This window comes from Octodon degus, unplaced genomic scaffold, assembly GCF_000260255.1.
Source record: "Octodon degus isolate 3935 unplaced genomic scaffold, OctDeg1.0 scaffold00128, whole genome shotgun sequence".
Lineage (NCBI taxonomy): Eukaryota > Metazoa > Chordata > Mammalia > Rodentia > Octodontidae > Octodon > Octodon degus.
This window is the reverse complement of record NW_004524704.1, coordinates 1,167,207-1,180,751: the sequence shown is the minus strand read 5'-3', so window position 1 is coordinate 1,180,751 and position 13,545 is coordinate 1,167,207. Positions and strand designations below refer to the sequence as shown.

The window sequence follows — 13,545 nt, the reverse complement described above, 5'->3', positions numbered from 1 at the left end:
AGTCTGTGGTCCCAGAGAACGTGTTTCCATGGCTCTTTGTTTTCCTGGTCCCTTAGGTTGCGCGGCGCTGGGGCATCCAGAAGAACCGGCCGGCCATGAACTACGACAAGCTGAGCCGTTCTCTACGCTATTACTACGAAAAGGGCATTATGCAGAAGGTAAGCAGCTTCCGGGGCACTTGGACCCCTCTGTTCACCTTCAGAGGAGATGCCCAGGGCTTCTGCAGCAGCACCAGGTACAGCGGCCAAGATAAGGCGTCAGCTTCGTACATGATTCTGTGGTAGGACAGAGTGTTGAATCAAACGAGATGTCAAGAGCACCAGCAATGCCATCAGGTCCGCGCAAGCCACAAGGTGCTTATGAAAGACACCGTGGGAGGTCTGGTCTCCTCTGCTGTACTTAAACTTCTCCATCTTCCAAAAATGTCCAGAAACAGGCCAACCATTTTATCTCCATAAAGAAAAACAGGAGGAAATCCACCAAAATTTACTCCCTTGAGAGCTTGATGAAGCCTTTGGATTTTAAAACACCTTAACCTCCAACTTGAACTGTGTTGACTTGATACTCTCAAAAGTGTTAGAGGAGGGAGAAAAATCTTCCTTTTTAACCCCTTAGAAACTGGACTCAGGTTAAAACCCCAAGGTTGTAAGATGGCAGCTCAGTTGCCCAGTAGCAGGGTGCTCTTTTTCGATTGTGGGTTTTCTTATTTGTTTTATCCAGGAGTTGAACCCAGGGCCTTGTGCTTTCCAGACAAGTGCTGTACCACTGAGCTACTACTGCCTCGCTGGCCTGCAGGTTGCTCTTTGCAGAACAGGATAAAGCATATTTTGAGCAAGCCAAGCGCTCAGGATCCTTATTGAAATTAGATGATAAAGGACCCTAATCTTAAAAACTCATGGATAAGGGCTGGTGAGATGGCTCAGTGGTCTAAAGCACCTACTTAGAATAAGCTAAGCTAAGCAAAGCACAGGGACCGCGGTTCAATCCCCCAGCACCACATGCCAGCCAGCCCCGCCCCCTGGTGGGCTGAACTGGCCACACACACACACACAAATAAGTAAATAAAAATTAAAAAAAAAAAAAAAAAAAACCTACATTGAGGGGCCCTCCCCTTAGCTCAGTTCTTTAAGTGGCTGCTTCAACACAGCAGTCAGGCTCAGGTGGCTGTGGTTCAATCCCCACAACTCAAGCCAGCCAAACCTCCCCCAAAGGCATTCGGAGAAAAAAAAAAAAAAACCCACATTGGGGAAGACATTGGTCCACCTTGGCTGTTTCCCAGCTTCAGAACCAAACCAACCTGAGGGAATGTAAGAGACAGTAATTTGGAACAGATGCAGATGAGTTTGTCCAAGACTGGCTTCTGAGTATCTGAAGGAAGCAGAAGAGAAATGTGTTTCTGAGAGTGAGACAGGCAAGGACTATATGAAGACCTGCAGTGAGGGTGGGTTGAGACTCCGGTGTTTGGAGAAAAGTCCTATAAGACCCTGGGTCCTCTGTTTGCAGTAAAATACAAGATATAATAAGCCTGGCTGTAATCACACAGGGCAGTATATTTTTTAGTGTTCTCCCCGTTCCAATGTAAAGGGTTATTGTTTTTATTTACTACATGATCTGAGAGTAGTAAAAACTAAAATGATAAATGATAACTTTCTACATGGAAAGAATGGGCCCATAGCCTCAGTTTTTAAAGGGGAAAATTTGAGGGCTATACGGTTCAGACTTGTGGTCTATTCACCCGGGCTTGGAGGCCACATTGCCTTTGGCTTCTAGGTGAGTTTTACTCTTTAATTTCTTCCTGCCTCGTTCTTCCCCACAACTTGGGGACTTGAGGATTGGAGTTTAAGGTAAAACGAGGCTTGTAAAACCAAGTGGGGCTGATTGACTGTGTCCCACTGCTTGCCTCAGATGTGCCTTGTGGCAGCTGTGAGTCGTTGCCTATGCTCAGGCCTGATTCCTGGTGTTTGAGTTCCAAGGAAACCAAACTCAGTGTTGGTACAGACACTGTGTTCTGGTGACAGTGACCTAGACGCTTCACCCTAGACCTGTTGGGACAGCCATGCTGCCGCTGTAGCAACAGATTTCTTAAAACCAAGATTTGGAAGCAAAGCTATGCATAATGAATTTTAAAAGAGATTTTAAAATCACTGCAAAAGGATGAGGAAACAGAATGAAACTCAATAATTCAAATTTTTTAGTCTAAAAATGTTTATCAGCATTGTCACTGCCAAGGGCGAGTCAAATAGCCCAGCGGATTAAAGCACCTGCAAGCAGGCACATGGGGCCAGGGATTTGATCCCCAGGCTTGCCATGCTGGCCCTCACCCCCTGGGCATGCTGAGAAGGCAATTGAGACTGGGCGTGGTGGCGCGCCCCTGTAATCCCAGCTCTTGGGAGGCTGTAAACAGGTGGATCACTATGAGTCCAATCTAGTAATGAGACCCTGAACACCCTGTAGATCCTTCCCTAAAATCCAAAAAAAAAAAAAGTATTGTTACTGCCTCTCCCTGCCCTTCTGCATTATCTGACTGAAGCTGCTAATCAGCTTTGATTTTCAGGGTTCTGCACCCTTCTGCACTCTTGCTGGCAGAGAGTGGGCAAAGCCCATCAACCTAGAAGGCTGGTCTGCTCCATGATGAGGCCCTTGAATTACCAGGAGTCCTGGTTCTAGTAGTGCACATGCTTCAAGTCCGCATGAAGGGAGTTAGTGGGTCCTTCCCTGTGGCGGAACCACACAACATATAGTTTAAAACTGCAGGTAGAGGGGCCAGGGAGATGGCTCAGTGGAATAAGTACTTCCCTGGCAAGTGCAAGGTCCTGAGTTCAGTCCCCAGTTCCACAAAAAAATAAATAAATAAAACTGCAGATAGATCCAAAGGCATATCTCCTTCAAATTGGCATATACTTAAAATTTCTACACAAGCTCCTTGATCAACTTCCTAACCCTGCAAAAACCACAGGGGGAAAAAAAACCTGCAAAATAACAAATCTACCCCAAGAAAACGTAGACTGTGGAGATGGTTACAGATGTGGTCTAGGGGCCAGTGAGGTAGCACAGCAGAACAAAACAAGCACCTGCCTCACAAGCCCAAGGTTCTGAGTTCAATTCCTCTACCAAAAAAAACCCCCAAAACCCAACAGAATCTGGTCTTGTGCATTGTACCAGCTCAGGCCTCAGCCCAGGATACCCCAGGCCCCACCCTCGGCAGAGCTGTGCTTCCTGCGCTGTCAGTACAAGACAGGAATTGAACATTTGCTTCTGAAAGAGCCTCTCTGGTATGAATTTGAAATTCAAATACCATCTCTTTCAACTGCTGAGCTGTGGTGTCAACAAGATTCTTGGCAGGTAATAGTTGCCCACAATTTCTCAAATACAAATGATTTGGAAAATCAGCTACTAATGAGCTCCTTCAATTTTGGATCCCTGAGAGGCTGCTGACTTAAAAACACCTCACCTTCTCTCCTTGCCTGCCGGCCGCCCTGTCCCGGCTGGGCCTTACGAGGGTGCTTCTCTTGCAGGTGGCTGGGGAGCGATACGTCTACAAGTTTGTCTGCGACCCGGATGCCCTGTTCTCCATGGCCTTCCCGGACAATCAGCGCCCACTCCTGAAGGCAGAGTCCGAGTGTCCCCTGAGCGAGGAAGACACCCTGCCCCTGACCCACTTTGACGACAGCCCTGCTTATCTGCTCGATGTGGACCGCTGCGGCAGCCTCCCCTATGCCGAAGGCTTTGCTTACTAAGTTCTTGAGTGGCTGAGCGGCCAAACCCTAGAGCTAGTGGCTCCCATTCAGCAAACGAGGGCAGTGGTTTTGTGTTCTTGGCTGTTCCTAAAGCTTGCCCTTTGAGTATTGAGCCGGCTGGACACCCTTACACACAGATACCTTGGCAGGGAGTGGGAACAGGGAGGGGCGGAAGGCCACCCAGAGTGGCGGAGGTTCTGACAAGGCGTCTGGGAGAGATGGGAACGGAGCCTCCTCACCACCATGGACCATATATGCCAAGCAATACCTTGCTCAAGTCTGTACCCGCAAAACGGGCCAAGGGTGAGACTGTCTGCATTGATCACGGACAACTACACGTCTTTACACAGAAGGGCTCTGCTTTGCACAGTTTATTGATAAAAGAAGTCACAAGCCCGTAACAAAGAGGTAGGCTTCATCAGGGAGGTCCAGGACAGATCATTAAGGCTTAAAAATAAATCTTGATTTGCAGAGCGCTTCCGGCTTGCTGTGGACACTCCCCCAGGAAAGGGACACTCGGGACAGCTGTTACTCTGGGGTTCTCAAATCTTAAACCATTGCTTCTGTTGGGAATCTTCCGGCCATGTGGTCACCAAATAGAGCAAGCCCCCTCTCTTCCTAGTCACATGGTGAAGGTGGTTGGCTTTCATTTTAGAAGGGCAATGAACACTTTTGACAGTATTTTGTTTTGCTTTGATTCGGGGTGGGGGGGTTATTGTTTTGTGTTGGTGGTTGTTTTGGAAAAACAGTTTATAAACTGATTTTTGTAGTTTTGGTATTTAAAGCAAAAAAAACAAAAACAAACCTTTTGGTAACTGTGCACTGTGTCCCTTAGGCAGGGCCGTGCCAACTTCCTATGACGCCGCAGCTGGAGAGGGGCTTTGCCGGGGCTTGCCCTCGGCCATGTGAGAGCCCGCTTCGTTGCCTGCCTCGTGCCCTCTGCACCGGGAAAACCGACAGAACGTTTGCACCTGAGTTGTATATTTTTGAAGTGTGCAAGGCAGCCTGGACACAGCTTAGATCCAGTGTGTATAGTGCGCCATGTTCACTAACGTGCCCCCGGGGACGCAGATGTACATACTACATGTGTCCACTCAGGACCTGGCCACTTGGTGGGAGTCCCAGGGCTGCTTCCTTGGGCATGACTGATGGCAACTGCCATTTCATCAGTTCCTTTTACTTACCTTTTTCTTTAAATCTTGGACATCAAGCCCTGCATAACAATTCCGTAGGGTTTGAGACTCACACGTGTCATTGACAGGTAAGACAGTGCTAGCATTCTGGTTTCCTGCCATTTGTTTTTCATAAAAGTATCTTCTGATTGCTGTATTATATTGGTGAAGTTTAAAACATCCAAGCTAACTGTTAGTGTGCAAGTTGAGCTCACAGTAGTGGAAAAGTCTAGAAAGCCGTGGCACCTTTCTGCCTGTCCTTGTAGATGAGGGCTCCAGGTGCCCTGCATGTGCTTGCGGCATAATGACCATGCTGTTCTCGAGTGAGAGAAGCAGTGATGACTCCACGCGTGTGGGACACGTGCTGTGACGTGCTGTGCTGTACCAGTGTTCCCTGGTTGCCCACACGACCAGTTGTGAAGAAGTTCACAAGGACAGAGGCTATGTCTCAAGAGCTTTGAAATCGGATTTTCCTCTACTGGAAGCTAATTAGCCCTCCAAAGTGTCAAGCCTGTTGCTTGGGTCCTAATTAGCATTGTATTCTAATCAAAGGACTCTTTGTAAACCATATTTATAGCTTTCTAATCTACACATAGTCTATACATAGATGCATATTTTACCCCCTAGCTGGCTAGAGATTTATTTGTTGTAAATGCTGTATAGATTTTTTTCCCTTTCTTATACTGGTTTGAGGTGTGGTTTTATTTTCTTTTTTTATGAATTTATGCTGGTTTAGAAGTATGAAAATAATGATGTATTCTGAACTGCTCCCTCCCCTGCTATAGCTACGAGGCCTGTGCTCGTAGGACGTAGGCTGGAGGCATCCCCATTGCATTCCCACTGGACTCATGTACCTCCCAGATGGTTTTTGTTTCTTTCAAGAGTTTCTGGGGGTTGGTTCATTTGCTTCTTTTTTCCAGAGTGTGGAAAATCCACAGTGCAGAAAGGCTTTAACCTGCTGGTTGATTTTAAATCCTTCCCCCTGCGCAGGGCTGTTTGCGTCTTGCCAAGCTGCGTTATATTCTGTACTGTGTACAATAAAGAAGTTTGCTTTTCGTTTACCAAGCGCCTGAAGCCAGCCTCTTTCTTGCCTTCAGTGGTGTAATTTTCAAGCTAGGAAAAGCGGCGTGGCCTTCCTTCCAACCCTTACCTCCGCTGGTTAGCTTTAACCAGTGCATGGTGGTAGATTAGGAAACTTCACCTGCAGAGAAAAACACAACTCCAAAACTCTGGCTGAAAATTGAACCAGAAGGGTAGGAGGCAGGTAGGTGGATCTTCTGCAGCCCGCGGTGAGCTGAGACCGCCATCCCGGGGGCCCCTCTAGCCACTGGCTGACTTGGTAACTGGTTTTGGAAAACCTTTTGTGTTTGGACCTCACACTGTATTGAGTGTGTGAGTCCCAGAGTTATTCCAGCTCAAGCCCTTAGGTGGATACTTTCGAAAGTCAGCAAAACCTTTAAAGACCGGTTTTCTAATTTTTCTCCTGATAGCCATTGCTTTTGATGAGTAAAATTTTTACTATCGGTCCACTACACAAGAAAAACAGTTCACACTCTGCTAGCCGCGCAACCGCAGTATCTTTCCCCAGAGCCCACATCTTGCCTGCCTGTGGCGAGGTCACTTCGTAAAGCTGTGGAGGGAGATGGAGCTGGCAGGGCTGCGTCCAGCAGTGTGCCGTTCAGTGTTCTTTCACCCTTTTCCTGCATCCTTAATGTGTGCTTTTCAAGACTCCTGTTACAGCAGAGAAGTAAAGTAGAGGCTTTTTTCAAGCCTAGCACAGAGGCTTTCTGTCACTTTATCCACTCTCTGTCTTTCACCATTTTACAAGCCTTTAAGTGTAGAAACATCTGAGACTGAATCAGTGCACAGCTGCTTGAATGGGAACTTGTGGGGAATGAATGAATGTCACCTAAGCCCCATTAGGTTCCATAGATTAAGGCAAGATGCTTGGGGAGAAGGTGGGGGTGCCGGACAAAGGAGCTCTCCTCAGCTTCCCTCCGATAAGCGGTGACAGTCAGCTCCCAATTCTTCACGGGCTCATTATCCAGCCTGGGCCCAGACTCAAGATCGTTAACCTCATGTGGGGGTCACCAAACACTGCTGCCCTTCTCCCATTGGGCGTTAAGATGAGGAAGCCAGAAGATGTGAAGTTTATTCTACACTGGGGTCCCCTTTCACAGGCCAAGCTAGAACAACAATGCTTATTCAGTTGCTGGATGACAAAGAGGTAGTGTGAGGGCGAAAGAACACAGTTTTGAAAGCCCGGCTCTGTGCAGAATCTAAATTCTGATGCAGCTGGGACAAAAGGAAACTCATGTAGAAGAAAAACACCCATGCACCCTGACCGTTGGGAACCTAGAGGAGCCGGTAGGATGCCCAGGGGGGCAGGTGGTAGGGCACAGTGTGTGGCCCCTATAACTGTCAGCACACTGGGAAAAGCCTAGAAAATGATCTATTTTCATGCAAATGCAGAGGTGAGCACTGCTTCTATTTGGTGTGTGTGCTGTACTGAAATAGGTGGTGTGGTTTGGGCAGCTGTGTTCCTTGGAGCCTGGAAATCCTCCCTGATCACCTGTTCAGAAGCGGCCTTTGCATGGCCGGCCTTGTGGCTCCAGTGTGCATTCTGGCACTGCATGCAGGCCTGGATTTGTTGTTGACCTTGGCAGTGAATCTCAGAGCTAACCTTTGGATAGCACTTTACAGTTTACAGAGCACTTTCTTTTTAATCTCCATTATCTTTTTGGCAGACCTTCTTAAATGGTAACACTTTGTTGAAATTGAATCTGAAAATATTCATGCCCCTCAGTCTCCAGCATTACTTCTTCGGAATGTTTTCAGGGGCTACTGTGGAAATAAGACCAGACTCTCGGGGCTGGAGGGCTGGTTCTGGCCCCAGGACTCGGACAGATGGTTTTTAAACTCTCGGTCTTGGTGTAGTGTAGGTCAGTGGGGGCACCAGAGCCCAGCACATTCAGCAGCTAAGAACAAGGAATGACTTGAGTAGCTTCAGAGCTGGCTGCCACCAGGCAGGACATTGTTCATTGTGTAAGCATCCACTGAGTACCTACTAAGTGCCAGGCACTGTTGGAGGCTGGAAAGAAAGGCTATAAATGTCACTTTCAAACTAAAGGGCTGGGCTGGGGAGATAGATGGCTCAGTGGAATAAGTGCTTCCCTGGCAAGCGCAAGGGCCTGAGTTCAATCCTCCATCCCACCAAAAAAAAAAAAAAAAAAACTAAAGGGCTGTTGGTGGTACCCCTTAACTGTTCAGAAGCTGTCCCCCCACCCTCTTGTATCCCTTGGTTAACCAGTGGCTGGGGCAGCTGGAGCATTTTGTCTACCAATTCTTGTCCCTATGGGTTGAAGTTTGTCCCTGAAGCTGTTAACTTCAGTGTATGTCATCCTGGGAAGAGACAAGGAGAGGTGTTGGTATGGGTTCACTCGGGGTCATGAAGCTGCCATCAGTGATGTCTGCTGCAGCTGCCTGTAAAACAACTAGCGGGGCTGTCGTGGGTGACCAGGAGTCCTGTGCTGAGGTAGGGAGTCTCCACTATCCACATAGTACTTATCAACTCCCTGTTGTGTAAGAAACTGTGACCACGCTTGAGGACTAGTCACAGTAAGGCCCCCCCACCTTCCCCTTAAGCCACTCAGGTTTGTGGGGAAGCAATTCTCAACATGAAACTAGAATAGAAGGGGTTAGTAATGCTGAGGATTAATCGTCCAAAAATCCTGCCTATCCATGCCAGGCAGTGCTCTGAGATCAGAGGGGAAAACGAAACCTCGGCTCTCAAGAACCCTCTGGGGAAGGAAGCAAAACAAATAAATAAATGATAGCATTTGTTAGAAGATGCAGAGTGCTGTGGAAAAAAAATAAAGGAAAAAGCATAGTGATGCTCCAGAGTGGAGGATTGCAATTTTATTTGTTTATTTATTTATTGGCTTTTAAAGACAAAGTCTCTATGCAGTTCTGGCTGCCTGAGCTCACTTTGTAACCCAGGCTGGGCTCAAACTCGCAACTATCTTCCTGCCTCAGTCTCCCAAGTGCTGGGATTACAGGTGTGAACCACCCTGCTTGGCTAAGGGTTGTAATTTTAAATCAATCAAGGAAGATCTCACAGTGGAGTGAAGGCTTGATAAAAGTGGCTGCCAGGTGGTTCTCTGAGGAAAAAAAAAAAGGCTTTGAACATGTTTACAGTGTTTGTGGGATAGCAAGGAATTTGGAAATGGAACACAGAAGAGAAAGAAAAGCAATGGAGGTTGTATCGCCTTGGGCATGTGAGATTTCTAGAACCGATTCATGCTTGGCTGGTAAGAGTTTCTTGACCTTAGAAATGACGCCATCTGATGCATACTTGAAAGGATCACTTTGCAGACAACAAGAAAAGAGGACCAGATTGTAAACTGCTGCAGTAATTCAGTGGGGCAAGATGGTGGGTTGGACTAGGGGCGTGGGCCTACGTGTCCCATCTGGATACATTTGTAAGGAAGAGGCAATTAAGTTTTGGATATGTATGGGGAAAGGGAATAATCAGTTTGGGTTCCAAGGGTTTGGGCCTGAGCCTGAGAAGGTTGAAGTTATCACTAAGCGAGACAGAAAAGGCTGAGGGAGAACAATCTGGGGTGGGTGTGGGGGGAACAGGCATCCCATATGGTCGTGGAACTCTGAGATGGCTATTAAGGGTCACCCGGGGGCGACAGGCGGGAGGTACGCGTGGAGCTCAAGGGAGAGATCCTGGCTGGTGCTAGAAATGAAGATGTCAGTGTGTGTGGAAGTGTTTACAGCAGAGGGGATGAGACCCAGGGGGAGGGGAAGCGCAGGTAGAAGAAAAGCTCCCAGGACCAAGCCCTGGTTCGCTCTGCAATGCAGAGCTTGGAGAGCCGGTGAGAAACCCAGAGGCTGCGCAAGACGGACCAGTGAAGTCGGGGTGTGCAAGATGGTATTTCCAGGAGGAAAGAGAGCCGCCATGGCCGGCGTTTCTGGTGATGCGTCAAGCAGGCTGAGGATCAGGTAAATGAACAACACCGGGGTGGCGGATGCACTGTCAAGCCTGTTCACGGAGTGGCAGATGTAAGAGGACTCGTCTGTAGTTCTGGAACCCACAGTTGCGGCTAGGGACTAGAAGGTTCTTCATGATTACAAAGCCATGGGTCTTATTCTCTTATCATCCCTTTCACCTTTGGACTCAAAAATCTGAAAGAGGCCCACGATTCCCGGCCCGGTGCCCTACCTGGAAGAGCTGAACTTGAAACAGCCACAGAACAGTGAGGAGCCGGAGCTGCCACTGCTGCCAGCCTCCTACCTCCCCAAGGCTCTGTCGATCCTTGCTCTGTGTGCTTCAACTTCTATTTTGGAAATGTTAGCTGTTTTTAAAATAACTTTTTTCATATTACACAATTAGCATATGTTCTTTGTGGAAAAATGGAAAAAAAAAAAAAAAAAACAGCTCAAATTGAAAACTCAACCTCAAAATCAAAGTCAACACTTTACCTCTTCTCAGATGCCTCCCTCAGTGCTGTTTTGAAAATGCACGCCGTGGTCGTACTACACTGGGCAGAATTTTGTAACATTTCCTCAACAGATTTTTGAAATCTTCTACATCAAGAAATATTCCTCAATACACTGTTTTTAATAACTGTATGCTACTCTCCAGTGCACGCGTAACATACTATGTTTAAGCAGTCACATCTACTGGGGATGGAGACATCACAAATATGTCCCAAACCAAGCCGAACAATCCACACTGCCTCAAATCAAGCAAACAATAAACGGGCCTTCTGTAATACTCCTAATTAATGATGAAATTCTATTAATTTACCTTCTAAAAGGTCTCTCAAATCGATCTGTATCATCAGTATAATAATTCAACCCACATTATCTCTTTCCTGGACTGTATAAGTTTTTTTCTCATTCACTCTTATCCTACTCCAACATCTCACCACATTATACTCGGAGTGATTTTTTTTTAATGTTTTGTTTTGATATTGTTTTGTTCTTGTTCTTGTTTGTTGTTAGGAGACTGGTTCTTTGAGTTGCCCATGCTGGCCTTGAACTCATAATCCTCCTGCCTCAGGCTCTCCAGTAGCTGGGATTACAGTTGTGCACCGGAGCACCTAGCTTCAGAATGACTGTTTTAAAGCCCATGTCTCTCAGCTTGAGACTTTTCAGCATACCCCGTGGAATGGCTAAAACAAAATAGCCCGCCTAGCGATACCAAATGTTGGAACTGATTCAGCCCTGTAGGGTGTGAAGCAGTGCCACCAATTTGGAGCACAGGCAGTTTCTTACAGAGGAAAAACCTACATCTATTCTGTGACCCAGTTCCAATCTTATTTACTCAAGAGACAAATAAATATGTATCACAAAAGGCTTTGCAAGAACATTTATAGAAACTTTATCACAACAGCCTCTGAAAACAAAGCCACAGAATGTCCTCCAATAGGCGATCAGATAAACAAGTTGGGGTGTTCATTCAACAGCATGCTACACAGCCATCTAAAGAATGAACTGTAGGATGAATCTCAAAAACATTATATTGAGCTAAAAAAAATGACATAAGAGTATATATGATTCCATGGATGTGAAATTTTTACGGGAAAATCAGAAAGGGGTAGCGAGGCACGGTCAGGCAAGGGTTAGGTGGAGAGAGTGGAACAAATGTGCTAGGGTGAAGGAAACCAGCTGCATCTTACTCTGGGGTGTGGTTAGTCGCCTGGGTAGTTGTCAACACTCATTGGGCTCCACAGCAGAAGTGCACATTTTATTTAATGTTAATTTTTCCCACTCAAAAAATAGTTATAATCATTGTGTGGGATAAAACCAAACTCCACAACCCACCGTGTCCTCAGTCCCATCTGCACCTCCCCTGTGCTAGGAGACACCCTAGTGCTCCAGCCCGCTCACCTCCTGTCACTGGGCCTGCAACATCACCCACCTCTGAGTCTACCCCTGACCCCCAGAGCACACATTATTGTCGCACTCAGGTTGCTCTAAGGGAAGGCCAACGACCTTGCAAGGAAGTGAGTGATTTTGTTTTCCCAGCGTTTCCCTTGTCATGATACACTCTTTCAACTGGGCGTGGTGGTGCGCACCTGTAACCCCTGCACTTGGGAGGCTGAAAACAAGAACCACTATGAGTCCGATCTACGGAGTAAGACCCTGTAGGTCTTATCCCTAAATATAGAAATGAAAGAAAGAAAAAGGTTATACTCTTTCAGCAGTCGCTGTCTTCTTTAATATATCTTCCCACAAGTTTTAATGATTTATTTGCAAAATCAGTCTTTTGGCTTCACTAGGGAAATGGAAAAATTCCATGAATGCAGGATTAGTTAGTTATTTTGCTAACTTTTAAAAATCTCTTATTCAGAGAAGATGATTAAGAAATACCTGCCCCAGGGGCTGGGGAGATGGTGCAGTAGAATAAGCGCTTCCCTAGCAAAGGTCTGAGTTCAAACCCCAGATCCGCCAAAAGAAAAAGTAAAATAAAGTAAAAAATAAAAAAAAGAAAAGAAAAGAAATACCTGCTCCATGAGTGAGCACAGTGAGGAGTATTCCTGTTCACTTACAGCCTTCACAATGGGTTCCTGAAAGGTGGATTGTTTGGTCAAAAGGTAAACACATTTGAGGGCCCGCGAGATAGCTCAGCAGACTAAGCGCCTTCTTAGGCAAGCGCATGGGCCAGGGTTTGATCCCTGGCACCATGTGCAGCACCGGCATGCCCTTGGGCATGCTGAGCCAGTGGCCAAATCTGAGAGTGGTGGCACACGCCTGTGATCTCAGCACCGGGGGGGCTGAAACCAGGGGATCATTACGTGCTCAAGCTGCATCGTGAGCACCCTGCACATAAATAAATAAATAAATAAGGTAAACACATTTAAAACCTGCTTACAGGAAGTACAAAAAGCGCTCCAAGAAGGCTGTAATACTCTGTATATGTACTGATAAGAGACTGTCAGAACTTTACATGGGCGTTATTTATATTTACATTTCCATTCGCCATTCATTATTTATTTAAATACTAGTTATTGAGTACCTATTTCATACCATATATTGAGTCAGATCTTACGGATTCAGTGACAGGTCAAATAAGTAATTTTCTTAACTTTTGCTTATGGTTTAAAGATTTTTATATTTATTTATTTTTTGCAATACGAGGGATTTCCTCGGCCCCTAAAAGATTTTTTTTTAAGCTAGAAACTTTTTTTTTTTTTAATTTTATTTATTTATGTGGGGGGGGCCAGCTCAGCCCACCAGGGGGCGGGGCTGGCTGGCTGGCATGTGGTGCTGGGGGATTGAACCGCGGTCCCTGGCTCAAGCTTGTTCTAAGTAGGTGCTTTAGACCACTGAGCCATCTTGCCAGCCCTAAGTTAGAAACTTTTAAGCACTATTTTAAGTTGACTTTTAAAATTTTGTCATGTTATTAGAATGTAATTGGCAATTTACTGTCAGTTCTGACTTTCAAAGCGCTATTCCAACTTAGTGTAGATATTCTATCTACGCTAGTAACTGAGTTGCCACAATCACCCAAATATTGTCATTAATTAATATCAAAATCTATAATCTCTTCATTAACATATTATGATACTGGGCCGGGGAGATGGCTCAGTGGAATAAGCGCTTCCCTGGCAAGCGCAAGG

At 46.3% G+C, this 13,545-nt stretch overlaps 1 protein-coding gene across 2 annotated transcripts in view; it reads left to right on the top strand.

Moving 5' to 3' along the window:
- Etv5 (ETS variant 5) overlaps window positions 1-3,841 on the top strand; it is a 66,851-nt gene extending 63,010 nt beyond the window's left edge. For both annotated transcript variants that reach the window (XM_023700927.1, XM_023700926.1), the window contains 2 exons: window positions 57-158; window positions 3,516-3,841. In XM_023700927.1, the coding sequence (XP_023556695.1) occupies window positions 57-158; window positions 3,516-3,737 (324 nt within the window). In that variant the 3' untranslated portion in view covers window positions 3,738-3,841. The remainder of the gene's footprint in view (window positions 1-56; window positions 159-3,515) is intronic.
- Window positions 3,842-13,545: the final 9,704 nt, after the last annotated feature.